At 40.3% G+C, this 22,761-nt stretch overlaps 1 protein-coding gene across 4 annotated transcripts in view; it reads right to left on the bottom strand.

Moving 5' to 3' along the window:
- Window positions 1–1,203: 1,203 nt before the first annotated feature.
- Window positions 1,204–22,761, bottom strand: part of ect2 (epithelial cell transforming 2) — a 46,096-nt gene continuing 24,538 nt past the window's right edge. For 2 of the 4 annotated variants that reach the window (XM_062396183.1, XM_062396182.1), the window contains 10 exons: window positions 17,178–17,274; window positions 16,856–16,937; window positions 14,862–14,940; window positions 13,565–13,684; window positions 12,413–12,551; window positions 11,891–12,045; window positions 10,886–10,993; window positions 9,402–9,536; window positions 5,622–6,174; window positions 1,204–2,507 (listed from right to left, as the gene is read on the bottom strand). In XM_062396183.1, coding sequence (XP_062252167.1) covers window positions 5,653–6,174; window positions 9,402–9,536; window positions 10,886–10,993; window positions 11,891–12,045; window positions 12,413–12,551; window positions 13,565–13,684; window positions 14,862–14,940; window positions 16,856–16,937; window positions 17,178–17,274 — 1,437 coding nt within the window. In that variant the 3' untranslated portion in view covers window positions 1,204–2,507; window positions 5,622–5,652. The remainder of the gene's footprint in view (window positions 2,508–5,621; window positions 6,175–9,401; window positions 9,537–10,885; window positions 10,994–11,890; window positions 12,046–12,412; window positions 12,552–13,564; window positions 13,685–14,861; window positions 14,941–16,855; window positions 16,938–17,177; window positions 17,275–22,761) is intronic. The other 2 variants (XM_062396186.1, XM_062396185.1) reach the window with 1 other exon arrangement.

The following is a 22,761-nucleotide window of genomic DNA, read 5'->3' on the forward strand; positions in this document are numbered from 1 at the left end:
CTGGGTTAGATGGAACATGCACTGGGTGGGAGCTGGGACCGGGTTGGAGAGATGCGTAGTCTGCTAGCTCGCGAAGCTGAGCAGGAAGCAGGCCTGGAGCTTGCATGATGCCGTGATCCTGTAGCTGGGCGATGTGAAGGACAGCCTTGTGTGTGCAGGATCCGGGATGTCATTCGGCTAGACGAAGGCTCTTGCGCCGACCGCCCGAGGAGTTGGAGGCGATCTCCTGAAGCAGATCTATGTTAGGATAAAAAACCTCCTGGGGATTGTTGTCGGAATCCAACATGATGATGATCAGCAAGTATATAGTAAGTGTTTACAGAGCGTGCTGTTAGCAAGTCACTGCATTGACGCTGGCTGAGGAAGCGAAGAGAAGGGATTTTTAAAGTTTGACAGCTGCTGTATGACTGGCTGAAGGAAACTGCACAGACCTGGTTGGATGTTTAGGAATGCCCATGATCAGCTGACCAGTATTCAGGTTAAGTCCTCCTGTGGGCGTTCCCAATATTTAGGACCGCCCGCAGTCAGCTGATCTGTATGCAGGTTTAAGTCTTCCTTACTGAACTTACGGTAAGCTCTATTAGTCAGTAAAGGGCTCCATGGTAAAAAACTGCTGTGCTGTCTCTGAAAAGGACAAACTAAAGGGTGTATTCAGCGGTGATCACATTTCATTACGTTTTGACCATTGCCCATGTTTCTGAACTGGCTTCACGTTCTTCAATGACCCATCAGACCCAACTGATTCAGAAGGGAGTTTTCACCAGCAGCTCTGATTTATGAAGGGAAGGGAAAGTACACTTTTGGTAAGAGGATTCAAAAACTTCTAAAGTATCTCCAACATCAAATGGGTAAGTACAGACAAGTACTGAGGAGCATTCAAGAGCTCCCTTCAAAGTAGAATGCAAATCACAAACAGGCTTTCAAAGCCGACTGGAAACACCAAGAATATTCTGCAAATAAACATTTCAGGCTCTTCTGAAGAAGTTTAATTTGTTCATATCAATTATATCTAAGATAAGAGTGATTGTGGCAGAATGAGGTTTATCTTTTATGAGATCAGTTTGAACATTTGCTTATTTAAAAAAAAAACTTGTGGCAGGATTTGTTTGAATTGACGTAGAAAATCAAACTCCAGGACATAAAAAAGAAATCAAATTATTTATTCTTACACAACTGACTTGGCACATCTAGTCAGCTCCCACGACTAATGAACCAAATTCTCTAAGGTTGTGGTGAAGGAAGACAGATATACACAGGAGTTAAATAAAAACAAGCTTGACTCTTCAGGTACGTATATAAGTGCATTTAATACAGAGATCCAACAACAGGAGACGATTAAAGCTCAGTGACGAGCCGCAAAACAACATAAAAGTGGGAAAAACATAAATTAAGAGAGAACGAAAACTGGTATAAAATGTATTCCTCCAGAATAAATATGTACACTGACGCAGATCCCTTCTGGGAATATAGACACAGACACACTGTAAAAACATATTTTAAAACACAGACAGCTGAACAGGAAGTATCAGATCCAAGACCAAATCTCTTAAATGTTAAAATAGAAGCTTTAAAACTGCTGGAACGCATCATAGCTTTTCATTAGAATTGTGTTAATTACAATAATATGTCAGGTGAAATTAAGTCAACCCCCTTAACAACAAAACCCTTAATGTAAGCGAATATAAAAGGTGTCTCACTAAGTCAGTTAATTAAAAGAGCGGTGGCCCAGCTAAGGTAAGTGGGTCAGATGTAACAAGTCCATGAAGCGCACACAGATATTTATAGCCTGCATGTGTTACCTGTCACCTGTGTGTGTTGTTGTTGTTACCTGCATAGAAACACCTCACCATATTAAACTAAATGTTGATTTAGTTCACCAAAGTGTTCTTCACTGGAAAATGGCAACATGTCACAAATGTGGCAGGTGTTTGCTAAATTACATTAAATGTTTTATATCAAGATGATTAAGAAATGCAGACAAAAAAGCTGAATATCCTTCATTTGTAAGTGTGAGGCACACACCTATAACCCAGAGCATAGTTTAGTACCGTTCCAGTTCGTGATACAGTCTTCATTCAAGATCAGACCAGGTTCAGGTGAATACATCATATGATAGGTGTCAGGTTGATGAACAACTTGTTTATTGTTTCAACCATACTTGGCTAAAGCTCCAACCAGGAAGTTCTTTGAGCAGCAGCTGGAGGACTCTGATACTGCCACGCATCAGACTGACATACACAGCTTCAGTGCAGTTCTATTTTCCAAATTCTTCTGGATTTGAAAGTTTGCCATACTATACATGTAGTGATAACGTTGTACACACAGGCCTGTCTGCTCACCTCCTACGCATGATGCCAGTCAAGACATGAGTTGAAAAGATGGGTGGACCTCTACAGGTACTCCCATGTGGCTGGGTCTCAGAAGAGGTGGGTGGTTGAACGACTGAATGTGTGGTACTTCTTCTCAAACATGGAAGGCAGATGGACCATGGAGGGTGAATGGCGTGCCTGGACACAGAAGAGAGGACGGAATAAGAAAAGTAAACACAGAAGTTAAAATATTAATATGCGATTGTGTTGTTCACAAGGATCATCATAGTTTAATCAAACTTGGGTTTCATTTATGTTTTCTACTTATTGTTAATAAAGTACCATTTATATTAATTGCAGAGATCTAGAGATGCTGTGACATCAACATTTAAGACCATTTTGGCAGAAACATGAGCAGTCAGAACATCAGAGTGTAAACAATTCTCTACGAGAAAATAAACGTTAAGTGTAAAACTGTCAAATGTAAAATTCGATCAGTTTACAGACGCACCTCGTTCTTACACATATATAGACACTGTACGCTATGTTTCCACTATTTGTACTTGGAACAAATTTGAACTAGCCTGTATATTGTTTGGATTCATTTTAATGGCACCCATGTAGACTGGTGAATGTTTTATCAGATCATTTGTACCGAATCAGCTGCCTCACTTCAATTAAGAGCGCCAGCCTGGTTCCTAACATCTGTGTCACCGCTGACATCCCAAACTTCACCGGGACTTTTAAAAATAAATAGACAGTTGAGTGTCATTATCATCGGGCTACAAATGGGTGACTTTGCAATAGCTGTGGTGGTAATACAACTGTAGGGCTTGAGTTAGATCTCGTTTGCCTCAACCTCTGTGCTGCTCTTAGTGCAGAACAAAGACGACGAAACTAACCCTCAATGATGTAAACTGGACAAACGTAACTTAAATTCCTATTTGAAAGAGATGGGCTAGTGTGCACACAGCAATCCTGTACAGATACTTTGAATGTGTGTTGCTTGTACTTTCCAATACAGTGGTTCAGAGTATTTAGTTAAACCTGACTGACTGCTCCTGTTTGCTGCCCCACCAAACTGAAAGCTTTTTCACCATGTGGGTCAGATCCCAGCCATACCTCTGGTAAGTAAAATTATACAGAGACAGAGCAAAGACAAACCAAAGAGAGGAGGTTATACAAAATAATTTAAAATTATACTTCAAACAAATCTTAATGCAATCCAATCATCATCAGGAGAAGGTATTACTGGAACAAGAGAGCATGACTGCTTACATGAATGAATGTTTAATGGTTTTCCACTCAGCCATTAAACTGTTCAATACCAGCGTCCCAACTCCCTTTAGGTGTACACTATTAAAAGCCTGTGCAATGTGTTTGCCATGTGAGCAGTGAGTCTGTATGTGTTAATGTGTTATGAAGGTATAAAGAGGTTGGTTAGCTCCCGAGTCACCAATCAGATATCATTACCAAACATGACACAATCAGCGAGAAGATTTGAGTCATTGTTTCTTAACATCCGTTTCACCTGTCTTCAAACTAAAATGGGGCCAGCAGGATTTCCAAACTCCCTCGTTTTAGCTGCTCTAAAACTCTTGATCAGTGTGGATGCAAGGTGTATCTCTGGAGTAGAGCTGACGCATATTCAAATGGAAAACCTAGTAGTTTAGAGGTAGCATTACAGTTTGCTTTCAGAACCTCCTGCTACGATGATGGTGCACTGCTCCTGGAGAGGCTTCCCTATGTTCAGCAAATCAGAACAATATGGAGGCCTGCAGGTCAGAGGTTCACCTGAGGGGCTGCACAACAGGCAGCATGAGATAACTAAGTACTTGTTTGAACTATGTATCAAGCAAAGCTGCACAAGCGTTCTACTCTAATAGTAAAAACATGGGACTAGTAATGAACATGGTATTAGTGAATATCATTAAAAAACTATTTGGCCTGATTAAGTGTGATACCTCTGTCTAATGCTTGGGTACTAATGAGATATAAATCAAAGCATGCATCCCAGGTATCCATGGGACAGGTAAAAGGATTTGATAATTAGGACACTGTTCCTCTTGTATATTAATTTGATTTGAATTACTTTCAAGTTCCTACCAATTTAATGAGAAAAAGTTATAGATTACAACTGACTACCCCACCAACAAACCTCAGTGTGTTTTGTCCATGAACATGAATGCTTAAAAACAAATTGATATGCAAGATGGAGTAAAACTGGCACCTCTTAAAGTGCTCTGTTCACTGGCAGTTTGAACTGAACAGGCTTGTGTATAGTTTATTATGAAATGATTCATCTCCAGGAGGTTGCACTATTATTTAATTATATCGAACCCCATTTGTTACAATGAATAGCTTTCAGACAGCTAGAGCAGCACTCATACAACTGGGAAGCGGTTAAATGGCTGAGGTGAATACAGGACGTAATGGTGCTTAGAAACTGTCACATATGGTTAAAATGGAGGACAGGTGACCTACCATCAGATAGTAAAGCTCAGATGAGAAGCCAGCCCAGCTCCATGAATACGTTGACATTTTAATTCTAGTAAGCAGTTTTTTGTGAAAAAGCCAATACACACAAAGAGCACAGCAACCAAAATTAAAGGCATGCCTTGACATTTGGATCTTTACTCCTGATATTTTTCTTCAATTTGCAGTTAACTTTAGTAATACAGGTTCTTTATAACGGAACTAATTAGAATTAAACAAGTCTTTAAATGCTTACGTAAACCTATTATCACCCGTTCAGTGGAATGATTAACAGTCAAAACAACACTTTATAAAGTTGATTGATCCGCCTGTACTCACTGGTGTGAGGAAAATAAAATATTAAAAATGTGACAGCATGCCTTTAATGGAGCCTTTTCACCAGGCTGAGGGAAAGCAAGCATCCACTTGGACAAAACTCCTTAATGTTCCAGCTGACAGCTTTCACATGGTCCCCAATTAAGAGCCGCCACCAAGTGAATATTCCCAGCTACCACCAGTTAGATACCCGGGTGATTCAGAGAAACCCAGCGATTCCAGATCAACCCTTAAAATCTCTGCCCCTTTGAAGTAATTCTAATCCTCTTGAATATAATCATTAAGGTTTAAAGATCATTTGTTGAGCAGAACCTTATTAATCTGATCTATCGTCATTGCAGAGTTTTCTAAGGAGTTGATTCAGGACAAGAAATGCACCAGTGGTATATGCATGTTAAAAGCATTAAATACAGGATGCAGCAGGTAGTAAGGATAGATTTGAAGTTGAAATGGTGTTGGTAAACTTTTGGTCGAGACTAGACAACAATAATGTTTGCTCACATCAGGCTCCAGGATTGATTTTAGCAATGGTTTAGAGCAGAGTCTCCCTGCGATGACTGGTCAGGACAGCCTTGCGTGGGTCCAAGGGGACTTGGGGATCTCTGCATGACTCAGACAAGGTCCCCCCTCTGACATTAACCAACTGAGGAGCCAGGGACCTAAGCTGAAACCCTAGATGGTGCTTGGATAAATGCTGACTGGATTTTGGCTGGGTAATTTGGGAGTTGAGCTGAGCGGAGTTTCGGGTGGCTGGAATGGAAGTGGTTGAATTTGTGGACTGCTGTGAAGTGGGAAGGCTCGAAATAACTTGTGGTGGTTGGGTCAATAATGGAGCATGAAGGAGGGACTTGGGTTCTTGGGCACTAGGACAATATTTGGTGTAGGGACTTTGGCATAACTCAGGGGCAGGGCTTTGGGTTGGGCTACAGGGGGTACGGATACAGACAGGGACCCTGGCTCTGATATGAGGGTGGTCTAGAGAGTTAGAGCGCTGCACCACAGCAGCGCACTTGGCAGAATCATTCAAACTGAATGTAGAGGCAGAGCGAGACATCTAGAATGGAGGGGAGACACATATGGAGCAAATATTTACATATCATGAAAAAAAAAAAACAAGGTGAGACAAGAGTAGGAATGCTGAAACGAAATACAAGGAGAGTGGAAATCTCCAGAAGCTAAAACAAAAGTCAGAAACACGCCTCTTCATCTTGCAGAGTAAAGAAGGAAGGCGTGGGAGAGAATGACCATCACAATGTAAGACAGAAACATTTCAGGCTTAACATTTTCATGCAGAGAACGGAGGGTGGTAATTATAAAACTAACATACCTGGAAAGATTATTTCTGTTCAAATTATGGCCTACCCTGATTAATTGTTAGAGACAGATTTAATGTTCTAATATCACATTTCAATTAGTGATTGACTGTTACACATGAATGTCTTTAAATTGTTTGATGGGGAATGGAGACTTCTGTCACATCAACTAATTTGGTTGAAGTGAGAAATTAACACGCAATCATACCTGTTGTGTAACACTAACTCAAACCTAGGCATGCATATGCCATTTCCAACGCATAAACATGGTAGGATTAATTCAAATTTATAATATTAATACATAATATTATGGCTTAAGTGTAAAATATCAAGCCTAAGTTATATTCCTCTGTCTTTTAGGTTTGATAACACCATCCTAGTAAAAAAGCCAACCCTACTAAAGAGCAGAAACCAATCCCTGGCACATTTAAGAACACAAGCCCATTGCCTGCTTTTTAATCAAGTTAGATCAAAGCAGCTGTCACCAATTGAAAGGCATTACATCATGGATTGATCGAGATCAATTGTCTGTTTCTCAGCAAAAGGAGAAAGAGATGGAGCAAAAAGTGGGGATTAGGGAAAGATAGATAGACAGAGAGACAGCATCAAATGTTTCCTCTCGCTGAAATAAAGGCATCAATGTAGGTACCTGGTGGAAAATATCTTGATTATAGTAGATATTATTTATGTAACAAAAACCAAAACACATACAGTGGGTACGGAAAGTATTCAGGCCCCTTTAAATTTGTCACTTTGTTTCATTGCAGCATTTGTTAAAATCATAAAAGTTCATTTTATTTCTCATTAATGTACACTCAGTACCCCATCTTGACAGAAAAAAACAGAAATGTAGAGATTTTTGCAATTTTATTAAAAAAGACAAACTGAAATATCACATGGTCATAAGTATTCAGACCCTTTGCTGTGACACTCATATTTAACTCACATATTGTCCATTTCATCTGACCCTGCTTGAGATGGTTCTACTCCTTCATTGGAATCCAGCTGTGTTTAATTAAACTAATTGGACTTGATTAGGAAAGGCACACACCTGTCTATATAAGACCTTACAGCTCACAGTGCATGTCAGAGCAAATGAGAATCATGAGGTCGAAGGAACTGCCCAAGGAGCTCAGAGACAGAATTGTAGCAAGGCACAGATCTGGCAAAGGTTACAAAATAATTTCTGCAGCACTCAGGGTTCCTAAGAGCACAGTGGCCTCCATAATCCTTAAATGGAAGACGTTAGGGATGACCAGAACAGTTTCTAGACCTGGCCGTCCAGCCAAACTGAAAATCGTGGGAGAAGAGCCTTGGTGAGAGAGGTAAAGAAGAACCCAAAGATCATTGTGGCTGAGCTCCAGAGATGCAGTAGGGAGATGGGAGAAAGTTCCAAAAAGTCAACTATCATTGCAGCACTCCACCAGTCGGGGCTTTATGGCAGAGTGGCCCGACGGAAGCCTCTCCTCAATACAAGACAAATGAAAGCCTGCATAGCGTTTGACAAAAACACATGGACTCCCAGACTATGAGAAATAAGATTCTCTGGTCTGATGAGCCCAAGATTGAACTTTTTGCCGTTAATTCTAAGCGGTATGTGTGCAGAAAACCAGGCACTGCTCATCACCTGCCCAATACAATCCCAACAGTGAAACATGGTGGGGGCAGCATCATGCTATGGGGGTGTTTTTCAGCTGCAGGGACAGGGCGACTGGTTGCAATTGAAGGAAAGATGAATGCGGCCAAGTACAGAGATATCCTGAAAGAAAACCTCTTCCAGAGTGCTATGGGGTCCAGAGTAGGCCGAAGGTTCACCTTCCAACAAGACAATGACCCTAAGCGTACAGCTAAAATAACAAAGGAGTGGCTTCAGAACAACTCTGTGACCATTCTTGACTGGCCCAGCCAGAGCCCTGACCTAAACCCAATTGAGCATCTCTGGGGAGACCTGAAAATGGCTGTCCACCAATTTCATGATCCAACCTGACGGAACTGGAGAGGATCTGCAATAAGAATGGCAGAGGATCCCCAAATCCAGGTTGCACTTGTTGCATCATTCCCAAGAAGACTCATGGCTGTACTAGCTCAAATGGGTGCTTCTACTCAATACTGAGCAAAGGGTCTGAATACTTATGACCATTTGATATTTCAGTTTTTCATTTTTAATAAATTTACATTTTGTTTTTTCTTTCTGTCAGAATTGGGATCTGAGTGTACATTAATGAGAAATAAAATGAACTTTTTTGACTTCAGCAAATGGCTGCAATGAAACAGAGTGAAAAATGTAAAGGGGTCTGAATACTTTCCGTACCCACTGTATATTGGTCTTTCAACCACAAATGATTATGAAGACCGAAAAATGTAACTTCCCTCATCTACTCACCACTTTGCTGATGGAGGGGTGAAGTGTTTGAGTCTTTTGGAGTTTCAGGGGTTAACAGAGTTGCAGCAGAATCCAATACAATTGAAGAAAATGGGATTGCTTCTTCCGAAATAACAGACATTCAAATTCCGCTCGAAACGACGTATTTACACCATGTTTTAGCCTAAATGTCCTCCGATAGCCTCCTCTGAGGCGCGTTCATTCTCATGCCAGACAACCACACACACCCTTGCTCAAGGGCACGAGCAGGGTGCGCGTTCACATCAATGCCTCCACTAGCATCCCAGCATCTGGTTGTGGACTTGGATGCATCTTATGTTTCTTTTCTGTTGTTTTTTCGTCTGAAGAAGGGGTCACTTTTTAGTGTTTTGTGGACTCAAACATTTCAACCCCTCCATCGGCATTGTGGTGAGTAGATAATGAGTGAACTTTCGTTTTTTGGTGAACTATCCCTCTTATGAGGTCCTGATCAAGACCAACTGAAAAAAGAGACACTTGAAGTTAATATGGCTGTGTCACAGGTACAGCTTATGTTGTCATCCCACTAACACATGATGGTTTCTTTCAGCATATGAACAGACTTACAGCCAGTGTGGAGCTGCTGCCGATTCGGGTCTCGTAACTCATTCTCTTGGTTTTCTCATCTGGAGTACTGTTGGCCATGAATGCCCTCTGGATCACACGCTTCGGGGTCTTTGTGAATGAAAACGCCCTCGTCACCTAGCACACACATACCCAGAGAATTTCAGTGACTAATGTGCTTCTGTTTTATGTTTTCACACTCATTTTATAACACATCACAAACAGTTCATTATGAAAGAGAAACATCTTTATCAGACATCACAGAGTTAGAACAACAAACGCAAACACATTCAATAGAAAGTTTGTATAAGGGCTGAATTTAAGTAAGAAAGTAAAGCATTAACACCTCCCTGCTAAATATTGCAGATCCAGTTTGATAGGTATGGTAGCGGTAAGTGGTCCAGTAAGGGTTGCATTTGCATGCAGTGTAAACTTCGTTTATAGGTGATAAACGGCTAGATGACCTGCAACGAGTCACGAGTCATAGTCTGTGACATGAACATGTTGATGTTGACTTGCTGTAGTTTAGGGGTTGTAAAAAAAAAAAAAATATATATATATATATATATTTATTTTTTTCATCCCCTAAATTACAGCAATATATATACACACATATATATACACACACATATATAGATACACATCCGGTGTATGTCTGCAAAAAGCTATAATAAAAACCGTTGAAATTTGTTTAATCAGTAAAGCACTATGGAAAGCAGGAGAATAATTATTGTCATACCAAAACTTGATGTAATGTAGTGACTGAGTAATAACAGAGGGAAAGAGATGAGAGACTAAATAAGCATTGATGTAGCAGCATCAATATTGTTGAGGACATACCGCCACCACCTCCACCTTTCCCTGAGGATTTAACTAATGAGTGATACAACATATGTTTCCAAGCACTGGCAGTTAATGGGTGGAATTTATTGTCACTAGAGGGGAGTTACAAAGTCAGGAAAGCATTAACATTGGACGTAAAAGTATTTATTACCCCTGAGTGGTGGATCGGTCATCCGAGAAAAGTAAAAATACTAAAATTTTGCACAAATTTGTTTTTATAAATGCTTGATAACAGATGTTTTAGATCACTGTCTCTTGTGCCGTGTCATACTGGACAGCAGTGCAGATGGTAGTTACAGAATATAGTTTCAATGTAGTTAAGCAAACCTTGCCGTTTACAGCACCGGAATTGAAAGTGTCGCACCGGCGAATGAAATGAAAGACAAGTCATTCTGCTTCGCGTGGCTACCCTTCACTTCAATCACCTGTCTCTGTGCCCCTCAGAGATAATGTAGCATTAAGAATATTAAAAGTACATGTCAGTCTTGATTTCTGTGTACCCACAACTCAGCTATACAAAATAAAGTAAATAAATGAAATGCAGGGATCCCACTGCCAGAATCTTGACTAATATGACATTATTACCCACCCCATGACGATGAGCAGTGGGGAAGATGCTGATGATTTGACTCTACAACCTTTACCTTTTTAGAAGTCTTCTTAATGGCCCTGGAGGCTTTACTCAAGGTGCTGTCCATATCCTTAGTGCTGACCTGCAGTGAGTCTGGGTCTGTGCACTGAATCATGTCCTCCTGTTGACAAAATGGATACATGCTCAAACTCATTACAATAAACCATACCAGAAATTAATTTAAATCAATGAAAACTCTCTACAAACATGAAACATTTCTGTCAATAATGCGGTAAAGGGGATGAGAAGTTGGATTCACACAGTTTCTTTTAACACGCAGGGCTCCATCTCGTTGGTATTCACATTGCAGCTCTGACCCACTGAAAACAGCATTTGGACTGCAGCTGTGAAGCACAGACCAGAGGCCTACATCGCCCCCTGCTGCCAGCTCTGCTAACAGCTGAAAGACTCTTCTCCACATTTTCTAGTGGATTCAATAATCATTAAGCTTAATCAACTCCTAAGTAACTTTTCCATCATTTCACAAAACTATTAAAAGGTTAGCAATATGCTATGTTATTCTTTAAACTCAAAAAGTTCCATTGGAGGACCAAAACCAATAAGGAAGAGATACAATTTTGCGAGTATAACCCTAGGAGACAATAATCCTCTATGCTATAGAACTCTGCTTTAACAAACGCATCAGGGAGCCACAATGTCCCACTGGGTGACATGTACATCTGTAACAATGAGCATGGTCACTGCAGTTTATTTTCTCTAAACCCGAAACACTCACACAAATGAGTCTGTTGTTTGTCTTGGTAATAGACAGACAGACCGAGACACAAAAATAAATGAGCTGCAGAGTGAATTTTAATAAAGTTATTGAGAGAATGAGTGCATGTGTATCTTAGTGTCGGTTCTTGTTACCATGTTTGGGGACTTGATGGTGGCAATGAGACCGAACTGACTATCAGTGTGATGCGAGCAAAGCGGAGCAATCACAGCTTCTTTCTGTCTGCCGATCGGTCAAACTACCTACTTTGTTTTCTTTGTGTGCAAGTGTGTGACTTCTCACCGCATCAGTCCTGCAGATGGTGTTGGCAACATGGCGGCAAAGTGTTCGCAGCCAGGCACTTTTAACCGTGTCCTCTCCGACCAGTTGGAAGCTGAACAACAAGTTCTCCTGTTCAGTCGGAGGGTGAACCACCAAGGCGAATGCATTCACACACTCTGAGGGGAGGAAGTGAAAGAGCGACAAGGACAGACAGTGACCGAGTTAGAAAAAAGATAAAAAAGAGCAACAAAATAAGGGGAGGAGGAAAAGCAGCCAGTGAAGAGGTTGAGATGAAGACAATGAGAGAGAAAAGAATGAAGATGATGTCGGGCATGTTTGACATCTTAGACATCAAACATTACTTCCTGCGGTTACCTGTGTTCACTGTGCACATAGATGAATGAAAAGCCTTGGTGGTGTCATGGGTATTAAACCACATTTGGCTATTTCAGTTGACATTTGATCATGAAACACTTAAAATACATCTTAATGCAGTGTTCAACTGTTATACATTGCAGCGTGTGCATGTTGTCACTGTGTTACCTTCTGTGTCCTGCAGGTCCAGCACTCTGCGGATCTGGGACAGTGGCATCAGTGCAATGTGTTTGAGTTGAGGAGGGGGTCTTGTCTGTCCGAGTGGACTCTTAAATGTATTGATCACTTTGTGTCGCTTCCTTGCAATCTGCACAGACAAATACACACATCGTATAGAAACTTCTGAGGTAAATGAGGAACAACATCCTGTTTGCACACTGCATGCGAGTCTTAGCGATTGAGAATTAAGTGTTTGGGAATTTTCACAGTGGGTAGGTGAAACTATTGCTTACTTGGCAATAAATCAATGAGGCATTTATAGAGGTAAACGATGCAACTAATTAATGTCACATTAATTAGGAGCTGAAAGAGGAGGGAAGGAGAAAGACAGAGATGGGAGAGAGGATAAAATAGGACAACACGTTATAGGTCATTGTTATTTTGGCAGGGCGAGTTTGAGTTAATCAATGATAAGTGTTGATGGAAGGGGAAAATGAGGCCACCCACTTTAACACAACAGTCAGTCACTATACATACAGGTTGACCTGGCAAACTGTCAGCCGTGAATGTGTGTGGCTGTTAAACACAAACTCACACTGGCTCGTTAGGAGGTGTCACAGACACTCCTGAATCAGTGCCACCACCCACATTGATGCTTTCATTACTGCCTGCCATGCTCATGTGCTGCCCCTTTGCTTATTAACACACAATGACTGTGTCAGCTATAATTGACTGCACACACATGAATTCAGCACTTTTCGATCTTGCTATTTTTCCTCCTCACCACTAAATGGGAACAGGAACCTCATCCCAGAGATCCAAGACGAGTTTCCAATTTACCAAACAACATACAGAGAAAGAAATATGGAGGAGATGAGGGTAATTATGAACGCTTTCAATAACATCACTGGTTAATGATATCAGAAACACCATCCAAGGGTCTTTGCTAATCAGTATCTTTACTAACGTCTACAATTGCAGATATAGGAGGTCACAGTGAATATGATCTTCATATTGAGAGTTGAAGATAGATGAAGAGTCAAGTAAGGGTTATTGGTAGTTGACATGTTAGGGCAGCCAATGGCATTGCAGGTAAATTAGGTGAGAATATGTTCTGTGTAAGATCGTCAAAAGTGAAAGAATGTTTGCGTCTATTCCCACCTCAAGGCAGTCATTGAAGAGGAAGAGGGTGACATTTTCTCCACGGTCACATGGCTGGTCTCCCAGGGCGATGGTTTCCACTCGGTAAACCAAACTGCGGTGGGATGACAGCAGGTTGGCCTGCACAGAAGTCAAAGCACCGATATTTGGGTTTGCTTTGTTGACGTTTAATTCTTTACCAGTATGCTCATATCATTAATTAGTCCATTTTAGGCGGCAATGAAGAACTTTTTGTGAGACATAAACCGATTGAATAAAGTCTGTGTTGCTTAACTGTCAAAGTGATTTAACCTCTCTGAACATATTTTAGCTTGTGCACCAATTTAAGTTACTAAGACTTCAGAGCTCTTAGTAACCTTTTGCAATTTCTTATCGTCTTGTACATTTAATTGTAAATTAAATTTATATTTACCCATCGATTTAAAAAATGCAAAATGATGAAGTGCAAAAATGTTTTACAAAAAAGTAAAAAATAAAATAATTTTAAACTTTTTAACAAAGATGCAACTTTGTGTTTGAAACACTTCTGGAGTCTCAGGAGTAAACTTTGTTTAGGCAGAATCCAATACAATTAAAGACAACGGTGAATCCTTCTTCCACCACACGAGCAGTATGGAGGCATGTTATCTGTTGTTTTATAATGTCTGAAGATAGGTCACTAATCAGCTACAATGTTTACACCTGAAACTACTAAACTGTCTTTTTTTCAGGTTTTCTCCACAGATGTTCTATAGGATTTGATTTTAAGCTTTCATAGAGTCACTCAAAAACAGATACTTTATCTGATACCTCTCCATCATTGACTTGTCTGTTTACGCAAGGTCATATCTATGCTGAAAGTTGAACTGTTTCCCCAGTCTCAGGTTGCGAGCACCAATCACCATACCTCACCAAAGGGGTGGTATTAGCCAGGGGCTTTTGTCAAGTTCCTAACAAAGACTCCAGAAAGCCAACTTCAAGAAAAGTCCTGGTGGTTCCACAGTTCTTTCATTTCACAATTTTTCAGGGCACTGTTTTTCTTGGAACACTTTAGAAATAGTTTCATATCTTTGCCCTTATTTCCGTGTGGCCACAATATTATTACAGATGTCGACAGAGTCTCTTTGACTTCATGGCTTGCTTATTAACCAGACATGCAGTGGGTATTGTGGGACCTTACATACACAGGTGAGTGCCTTTTAAAAATAATTACTTGCCACAGGTCGACTCCAGTCAAGTGCTCGAGAGACGTAGTAAATGCTCTTAATATTGTGGTTAATAAAGGATTGTAGTGAACAACAGAAATCCTCAAACTTACCGGACAGCCATCAACTTCATAAACAACATCGAAGATCTGCTTCTGGCCCTCAGTCTTCCTCTTGTCCTCATTGATGTGACTGGTTGTGGAGAAAAGAGAGAAGAAGAGAATGGAAGAAGAAAAATGGTTGTTTATCTCATGTCAACTCTCAAAAGTTTGACAAACGATTGATAGTCCAAACTTTGAATTTTGACATCCATTAGCTGTCGATGTCAAACTCACATGATAAGTTACTCACTAGGAGTTGCAATTGTAATGAAGTGTCTTTGTGGTTTGTATTAAGCAGTGTTGCCACAGTTACTTTGAAAAAGTAACTTAGTTACTTTACAGATTACTCGATTTTAAAAGTAACTTAGTTACTTTACAAGTTTCTTGATTTTAAAGTAACTAAGTGAGATTACAAGTTACTTTATAAGTTACATTCAGCAGCTGCCGACAACACCGCCTCAACATAAAAATGACAACCGGTTTTGCCAACACTCACTTTATTAGAAACCGCTGGAGTGCCCCGCCGGAGTGCGGAGTGCACCGGTATTAAGGAATCAAATTAGAGCGAAACAGTAGGGTTGGAAGGTACAAGGGATGCATACGGTGTTGGCTTCAAAAGTAGCCCACTTATTGTATTGTCAAACAGTTAGTGCAATTTAATCCATGATTGAATAACACTAACCCACATGATGCAGCCCACTCTAATGTCCCGTGCTAATGGTCAGTCCAACTATGGCGATAGCTTCGTGTAGGGTTGCAAAATTCCTGGAATATTCAAAGTTGGAAACTTTCCATGGGAATTAACGGAAATATACAGGAATAAACTTGAAATGTTGTGGGTAATTTATACTAACTGTATTTACCTTGTCATATAAAGACGTAAATATAAACATTTTGTTTTGTCATAGGCTGATTTGAGCCCTGAGGAAACTTGTAAAAAAACACTAATGCAATGCCAGAGATATAAATAGTTAGCCAAACATTTGTATTTTACAATATACAATGCAGTATTTCACAATTGATGGATAAATTAATAGAAATAGGCTAGATGAACAGAAGAACAAACCTCAATCAGCATTCTAATATATTTTCCCAAGGAATATCATCGAAACTTACCTGACTAGTCCTGCACACTACAGCAAGCCTCAATAGCATTGCTGTAGTGTGCAGGATGCTGGGAATTATCTGTGCATTTGATGAAAGAATGCACAGTGGAGGGTTGAAAATTCAACGTGCAGCGTGTGCTGCATTCCATACATCTTTCAAATAGAGTATTGAATTATGTTTTTATTGCTCAGCGTTTAATTTCATTGTATTTGTATGAAGTTGAAAGTACGAAGATCTTAAAATGTTCCCAACAGTCTCAAAAACACTCAATGAGCACATTATAAAAATGCCATACTAATACTGGGTAGTTCCTCGATTTGCTCTCAGAACAGCCTCAGCTCTCCATGTCATTGATTCCACAAGATGTTCAAAACTCTCTTCTGAGATTCTGATCTGATATGATTGAATCACACTTTCATGCTGCCAATCTCTTTTTCTACCATATTTAAAAAAAAGATTATTCTGGATTCACATTAGGTGAATTTGGAGGTTACTGAACTCACTGGCCTGTTCATAAAACCCTCACACAACCAGCGGTGGCAGCTGTTTCAGAAATACTCACAACAACCATGTCACAGTCAAAGATGTGAGATAAATAAGGCTCCTGACCTGTATCGGCATGTTGTTATACATGACACTGCTGACACACCGATCAGATGGCTACATAAACAAGCAGATGCACAAGTATAGTCCAAATAAAGTGCTCTATGAGTGTATATCAAGACTTAAAAATCTTTGCTACTACATATTTGCTCAACAATGTTAAATTATTCCAAGCTCAACCTACATAATATTCAAGGCTTTGGATGATAGAGAGTTCACATGAGGTACTGGAAATGATCAAACAATGATGGCTGTGTGATCATCATAAAAGAAAGGGTGAGGTCACGCCAACTCACGTCATGACTTCTTTCAGAGAATCAATTGCTTTCTCCAGTGTTATCTTGTCAGGGTTGTCATCTGATGTATGTTTCTTTATGTCTGCAACATTGGAAGAAAGGGAAAGTTTGGAATGTAGAAGGTAGACAAAAAGATGAAAATCATGTTGAGAAAGGTGAGAAGAAGGGAAATTACAGACGGATATTAGGAGCAGATAAAAAGCAGGTATGGAAGGAGATAAGGAGAAAAAGACAAGGTCAGATTTAATGAGCATAGAAAGTCTCTTTTTTCTTAACTGATTTAATAAAAGTGTGTATATGTATATGTCAGTGTGTGTGTTACCGTTAAGAAGAAGGGCCACACTAGGCAGTCTCTGTACAGGTCTGATGAGCAACTCCACCAGTGTCTGCCTGCCACACTCTGGCCTGGATTGGTTGATCTGTAAAATTAAAGCATGAGTGTAACATCTGTGTTTGTTTTAACCTGTGAGAAAAGTTTGCAATATATGCCCACTACATTAATTACAAAATGGCCCTGTTCAGGACTATTTTAACATCTGTCTCTGGTGATCACAACTGGACAGAATAGTATACAGTATGGATCAGTTTACACCTAATGTAAATCACTCCAGTTGTGTCTCCAGTGAACCAGTGTATTTACACCCAAACTTAAAGCTGTCCTCTGTCTGGACGGATGTTAATAACAGGTGTGAACAGGGCCAGTTACTACTTTCTGTACTGTAATGCTGTGGTCACATCAAACATGAAGCTAACTTCTGCGTTGTGTCACTCGGGCGAGCCTGGCCTCAGGATCACTTGTATTTACATGCACGAACAACATCAGTTATCACAACCTGGGACCATTTGCCCATTGTTCGGAAAAGAAGAGAGGAGAACTACTGTCTAAAGCAGTGGTTCTCAACCTTTTTTCAGTGACGTACCCCCTTTGAAGAAAAAATTCTGCCGGAAAGATGTAATGTGATTTATTAATCCTTGTAACTAGACACATTCAAATTTAAAACTCCATCAATTTCCATAACATTGCTCATTTGTAGTGGTCTCTCTTGAACTATTTGGAAATAAAACGATATAAAAATAACTAACGACTTTTATTATTATCTCAATATAAATAAAGATTTGTGCACATCAAAATAATTATCAACTTAAAGTGACCTCTTTTGGGATCATAATAAAGATATGTTCTCAAACTGAACTCATGAACTTAATTATAGCTAAACACTTCTTCCCAAAAAATTAATCATTAACTTAGTTTTAAATAAAAGATTAGCTCAAAACATTTTTTTTTTTATATTTATCATCTTAAAATATCTTTTTTAAGGATCGAAAAGAATACTGACAGGTAGCTTGTTTCCGCTTGCTTCTGGGAGGCTTTTTGCATTGTGTCTTGAGATGACCTGAATTCAGAAAGTTTCCTCTTAAAAAATTCAGGTGGCTTAGCAACATGACTTTCATGTTTTGTCTGGAGATACCGCTGAAGATGTGGTGGCTTAATGCCACTGTTGGCTAATCTCTCCCCACAGAAAAAAACTAAAAGTGTAAATAACCCAATCTATGTTAATGTAAATATTGGTGAAGTGTCTTTCTATTATTTTATTATGAAATATTTGTTCGCTTTAAGGTCATACAATTTCATTTCCGCTTTTGTATTACAGGCTTTTATTTTGAAAGGGTACCGGTAGAGACGCGGACTTCTTGTTATGAATCATTAACTTCACAACGGAAAACTTTTATGTTTTAGCGCCCCTTCGAAGAGGCACAAGCTCTCACGGTGTTGTTTAGGGAAGGCTCTCTGCTCTGGTTTTGCCTTCTTTGGCGCTTGTCCCTCTGTTTTTCAGCAGTATTGCTGCTGCACTTCAACTCGACTCCATTGTTGAAGTTTTCAAGGCAGGTGATGACAGGCGATGACAGGTGGCGTGTGCCAGGTTGGGTCAAACCATCGGTATGGGGGAGATTCTGTTTTTTTAGGATAATTAAATGGAAAAGCCTACTGAATATAAAATTTAGTTCATAAACTTACACTTATATTATATTGAATATTTGTTAAGTAACAATTTTTCAAGGATTTTTGAATGGATGCTAATTTTAAATATAAAAAAAAATAATCCTAAGTACCCCCTGGAGTACCTTCAAGTACCCCCATTTGAGAATCACTGGTCTAAAGTGACTACCAATGCTGCGCTGTACCTGTTGAAGAAATGCCAGAAAGGGCAGTGCAAGTCCACAAGACCACACAGAGGCAAAAACACTCTGGGAAATTCACAGTGTTCTTCAGTGTCTGCATCTGGATGACTGTCATTTCTAGATGAGGCTGACCAGCAGCGGCTTAGATCAGAGACTAGCTTGGTCAGTGCCAGGACCTGTCTCTGTGAGTTTCATTGTGAAGGCTGACTGGTATGTGTCACACATATTATTCGCTTAAGATCAAATACTTCCACTTGAGCGTAAAATTAATGTGCCAAATGATAAAAATGTTTCACCTATTCGCACCTTTGCATTGAGTTTGTATGTTATCTCATTGCACGTACATTTTGCTCTGCATTTGGTGTGAACAACAAAAATGAACAAGCCATAACTTGAAAAAGAATCCTTTGCAATTAAGTTTTAATTTATATTTCTAGTTTGTTGAGCTCTAGCAGTAACTGTGGAGATTGCAGATGATCCTTGTCTGTAGCCTGGATGTCAGACGAACTTAGCCCCGCCTACAACATTTGAGGTCGGGAAGTTCGGTCTGGAGTCGCACAGTTGGGGAGAAATTATGCCTGAACAGAAACTTTTCGAACCAATCAGATTGTCAGGGCGGGCTTTATACGATGATGGACAGATGATCAACAGTAACATAATCAACCACGTCATTAAAGTGCGCTTGGGTTGAATTCGTTTTCAACAAACATGCCTGCCACTGGAGAGCTGAGATGTGTAGATGCTGCCATTGAGTCTGTTTCAGAAGACATCTACAGTGTTCATTTTGAAAGAGGAACAGAGAACGCGGAGGTGACGCCAGAGTGCCGCGCTGCGCTAATCCCTATCGCGCCGGCGCTTGGCTGTTCACACCGGACACTGAAGCGACGCTGAACCGCCGGGCAGCGCTAATAATATCATCCGTTGATCCAGTAGTATTCAAGCATATACTTACTTGTTGCTCCAACATTAAGCAACAGCGTCCCAACATTTGTCTTTTTTGGTGTTGTCTTTATACAACATATGCCGAGGATCATACAACTCACTGTACTTCTCCACTTCACTTCTCAGACTCACATTCTGACTAGAATTGTGAGTATGACATTGTCAGGCTACCTTGTCTGTACTTAACAGTTTAGTCAATCACTAGTCACTGGAATATTTAAAAGCTACTCACTGTTCATTTCTGTTTTAGTCAGGCATGGGAAGGAATTGTTGTATATAAGAGGATACATGTAATGATCTTTCCTTTTAGCCCACTGTTCAGCTATTATTGCTTTACAGTCTCATCACTCCATGTATACTTATTCAATTAATATTTTCCACAATATTTCTTCCATCCTCTCAATAAATTAAAGTACTGCTCACAAACTGTCTTCTGACCAGTACAAATTACAGATCAAAATTGTCTCAAACAGTTTTCTCTCAGAATAGCATCAGACAGTTTAACTTATTTGGGAATAGTTATTACCAAGAAGTATATTGATCTTTACAAGGCCAATTTCCCCACCCTGTTAAATAAGTTAGCAAACAATATACAATTTTGGAAACACTCCGCATTTCTCTGCTGGGCAGAGTGAATGCTATTAAGATGATTTTTCTCCCTTAGCTACTTTATCTTTTTCAAAATCTACCTATTTACCTTGCCAAATCTTTTTTCATTAAATTGGACTCAATCATTCTCCCCTTTGTATGGAATTACAAGTATCATAGAATACCCCTCTTTCACTCCCTCAGCTCTGGATGAGGCCTTTTTCCACCTGGAAACGATTGGGGATTTGTATTGTTGGTAACCTATACATAGAGGGGACTTTTGCCTCTTTCCAGCAACTCCAAGAAAGGTTTAATTTACCGAGGAATCAGTTTTTCCAGATATCTTCAGATTAGAAATTATGTCAGAACACACCACCCTGATTTTGAGAAGGTAAACCCCAACAAGATAGAGTTTATTTAATCTGTTCCCTGATCCACGCTACATAGTCTCGCAACTGTATGAGATACTACAAAACTTGTGCCTTCCTAAGATGGACAGGATAAAAGAGGAGTGGGAAAGAGAGTTTGGAGCCCTGATACCTCCCAATGTGTGGGAGAAGAGTTTGGAGCACATCCATGAATGTTCTATAAACGCCCGACACTGTTTGAGTCAATTTAAAATAGTGCACAGACTACACTACTCCAAAACAAAGCTGCATAAAATATTTCCTGAAGTCTCTCCTTTGTGTGAGAAATGTGACTCCATGGAGGGTACTCTATCTCATAGTTTCGCTCTCTGCCCCAAACTTCAGAACTATTGGCATAAAATATTTGATTTCTTTTCGTTGATTTTGGGGATCCAACTAGATCCAGATCTTATCTTAATAATTCTGGGAACATCTGAGGGGCTAAGGAAGCTAAATAGTGCACAAAAGCACCTTGTGACATATGGCCTTATAACAGCAAAAAAACTGATCCTACTTAACTGGAAGAAGAGAGAGGTCCTTACATTTGGAGAGAATTCGATTTATTCTGAAAGACAAGTTGAGGGACTTTGATAAAATCTGGCAAACTTTGGTCTCTCATCTCGAAAGAGAATCTGATTGAGTCCCTAGTTGGATGCACTCCTAAAGGCCTCTGTATGCTTCTCCGAGTCCGTTGCAGACAGACGCACGGACCGAGCGGACGGACACTTGACATTTGATTTATAGTTCTACGAGCCTTTTTGTTCTGAAAACAATTCACCACCAGAACAGTAGTTGGCGCAACGGAAGTCAAGCTTAGAGAAGCCTACCTCATGAGGTATATAGAAGAAGTCCACGCTGGTTTATTTGTGTCCTCCCGGCTCCTCACACACAGTGAACGATGGCAACTAACAGAATAAGGCTGTTGATGATGCGACAGTTTTTGCTGAAATAAAGTGACACCCAGCGGGTCAAAATGCTTGTGGTCTTAGCGCAGCGGTTCCCCGGTCTTGTTTCCGAACTGCGTTGCTAATTCAACAGCTGAAACAGCTTGAAGCTACACAGAGGCAGCTGTCTTCCCCCCCAGCTTCCAAACACAGTCAGCACGGACACCCGATACAAACTACTACCAAGTGTTTGCCTCTAACCTGACAGTGTTTGAGAAACAGTGTCATGAGAGCCGTTGGATTAAAGTCAGCGGGTTTTTGCGCTGTTCCCACTGCAGTTAGCATGGTGGCTAGCCCGCTATCCCCGTTATCAAAGTTCGTTATAACCGTATGTGACTGTACACACATGCCGTAAGTGCTCTAACCAGCTACCGTCAGCCGGACAACGCCGCTTGCTTAACATACTTGTCACATTAATCATAAAGTCGTAGTTGTGATTTAAGTTTATTGTGATTTAGGGAATGAAACAGGAAGTTTGAGGTCCGGAAATGATGTCGTCCCAAAATGCTGGCGTTAGCGGACCAATCACATCCAAGGGCTATCCGTGGGTCTCCGCCATGCCGACGTGTAGTTAGAAAAAATCGGAGCTGCACGAAAAGCTCTCCGAGGAGCCCCCGAGAGGGCGTTCCACGGCGGAGAAGGCGGTCCTATCTGTCCGTGTCCGTCAAAACGGAGAAGCATACATTGGCTCTTAGGGGGGTGGGGGGTGATGGGAGGGTGCGCACTGTTGTCTTTTTTCTTTTATTTTTTGTCCTGTCCTTTTTGTTTCATCTGTTTGTTGATGCAGGGCATTGCTTGTTTACTTGCTATTCTTTTTTGTCATTAGTCTTTTTTGTCAGGGATT

The sequence above is a fragment of the Platichthys flesus genome, chromosome 9 (assembly GCF_949316205.1).
Source record: "Platichthys flesus chromosome 9, fPlaFle2.1, whole genome shotgun sequence".
Taxonomy (NCBI): domain Eukaryota; kingdom Metazoa; phylum Chordata; class Actinopteri; order Pleuronectiformes; family Pleuronectidae; genus Platichthys; species Platichthys flesus.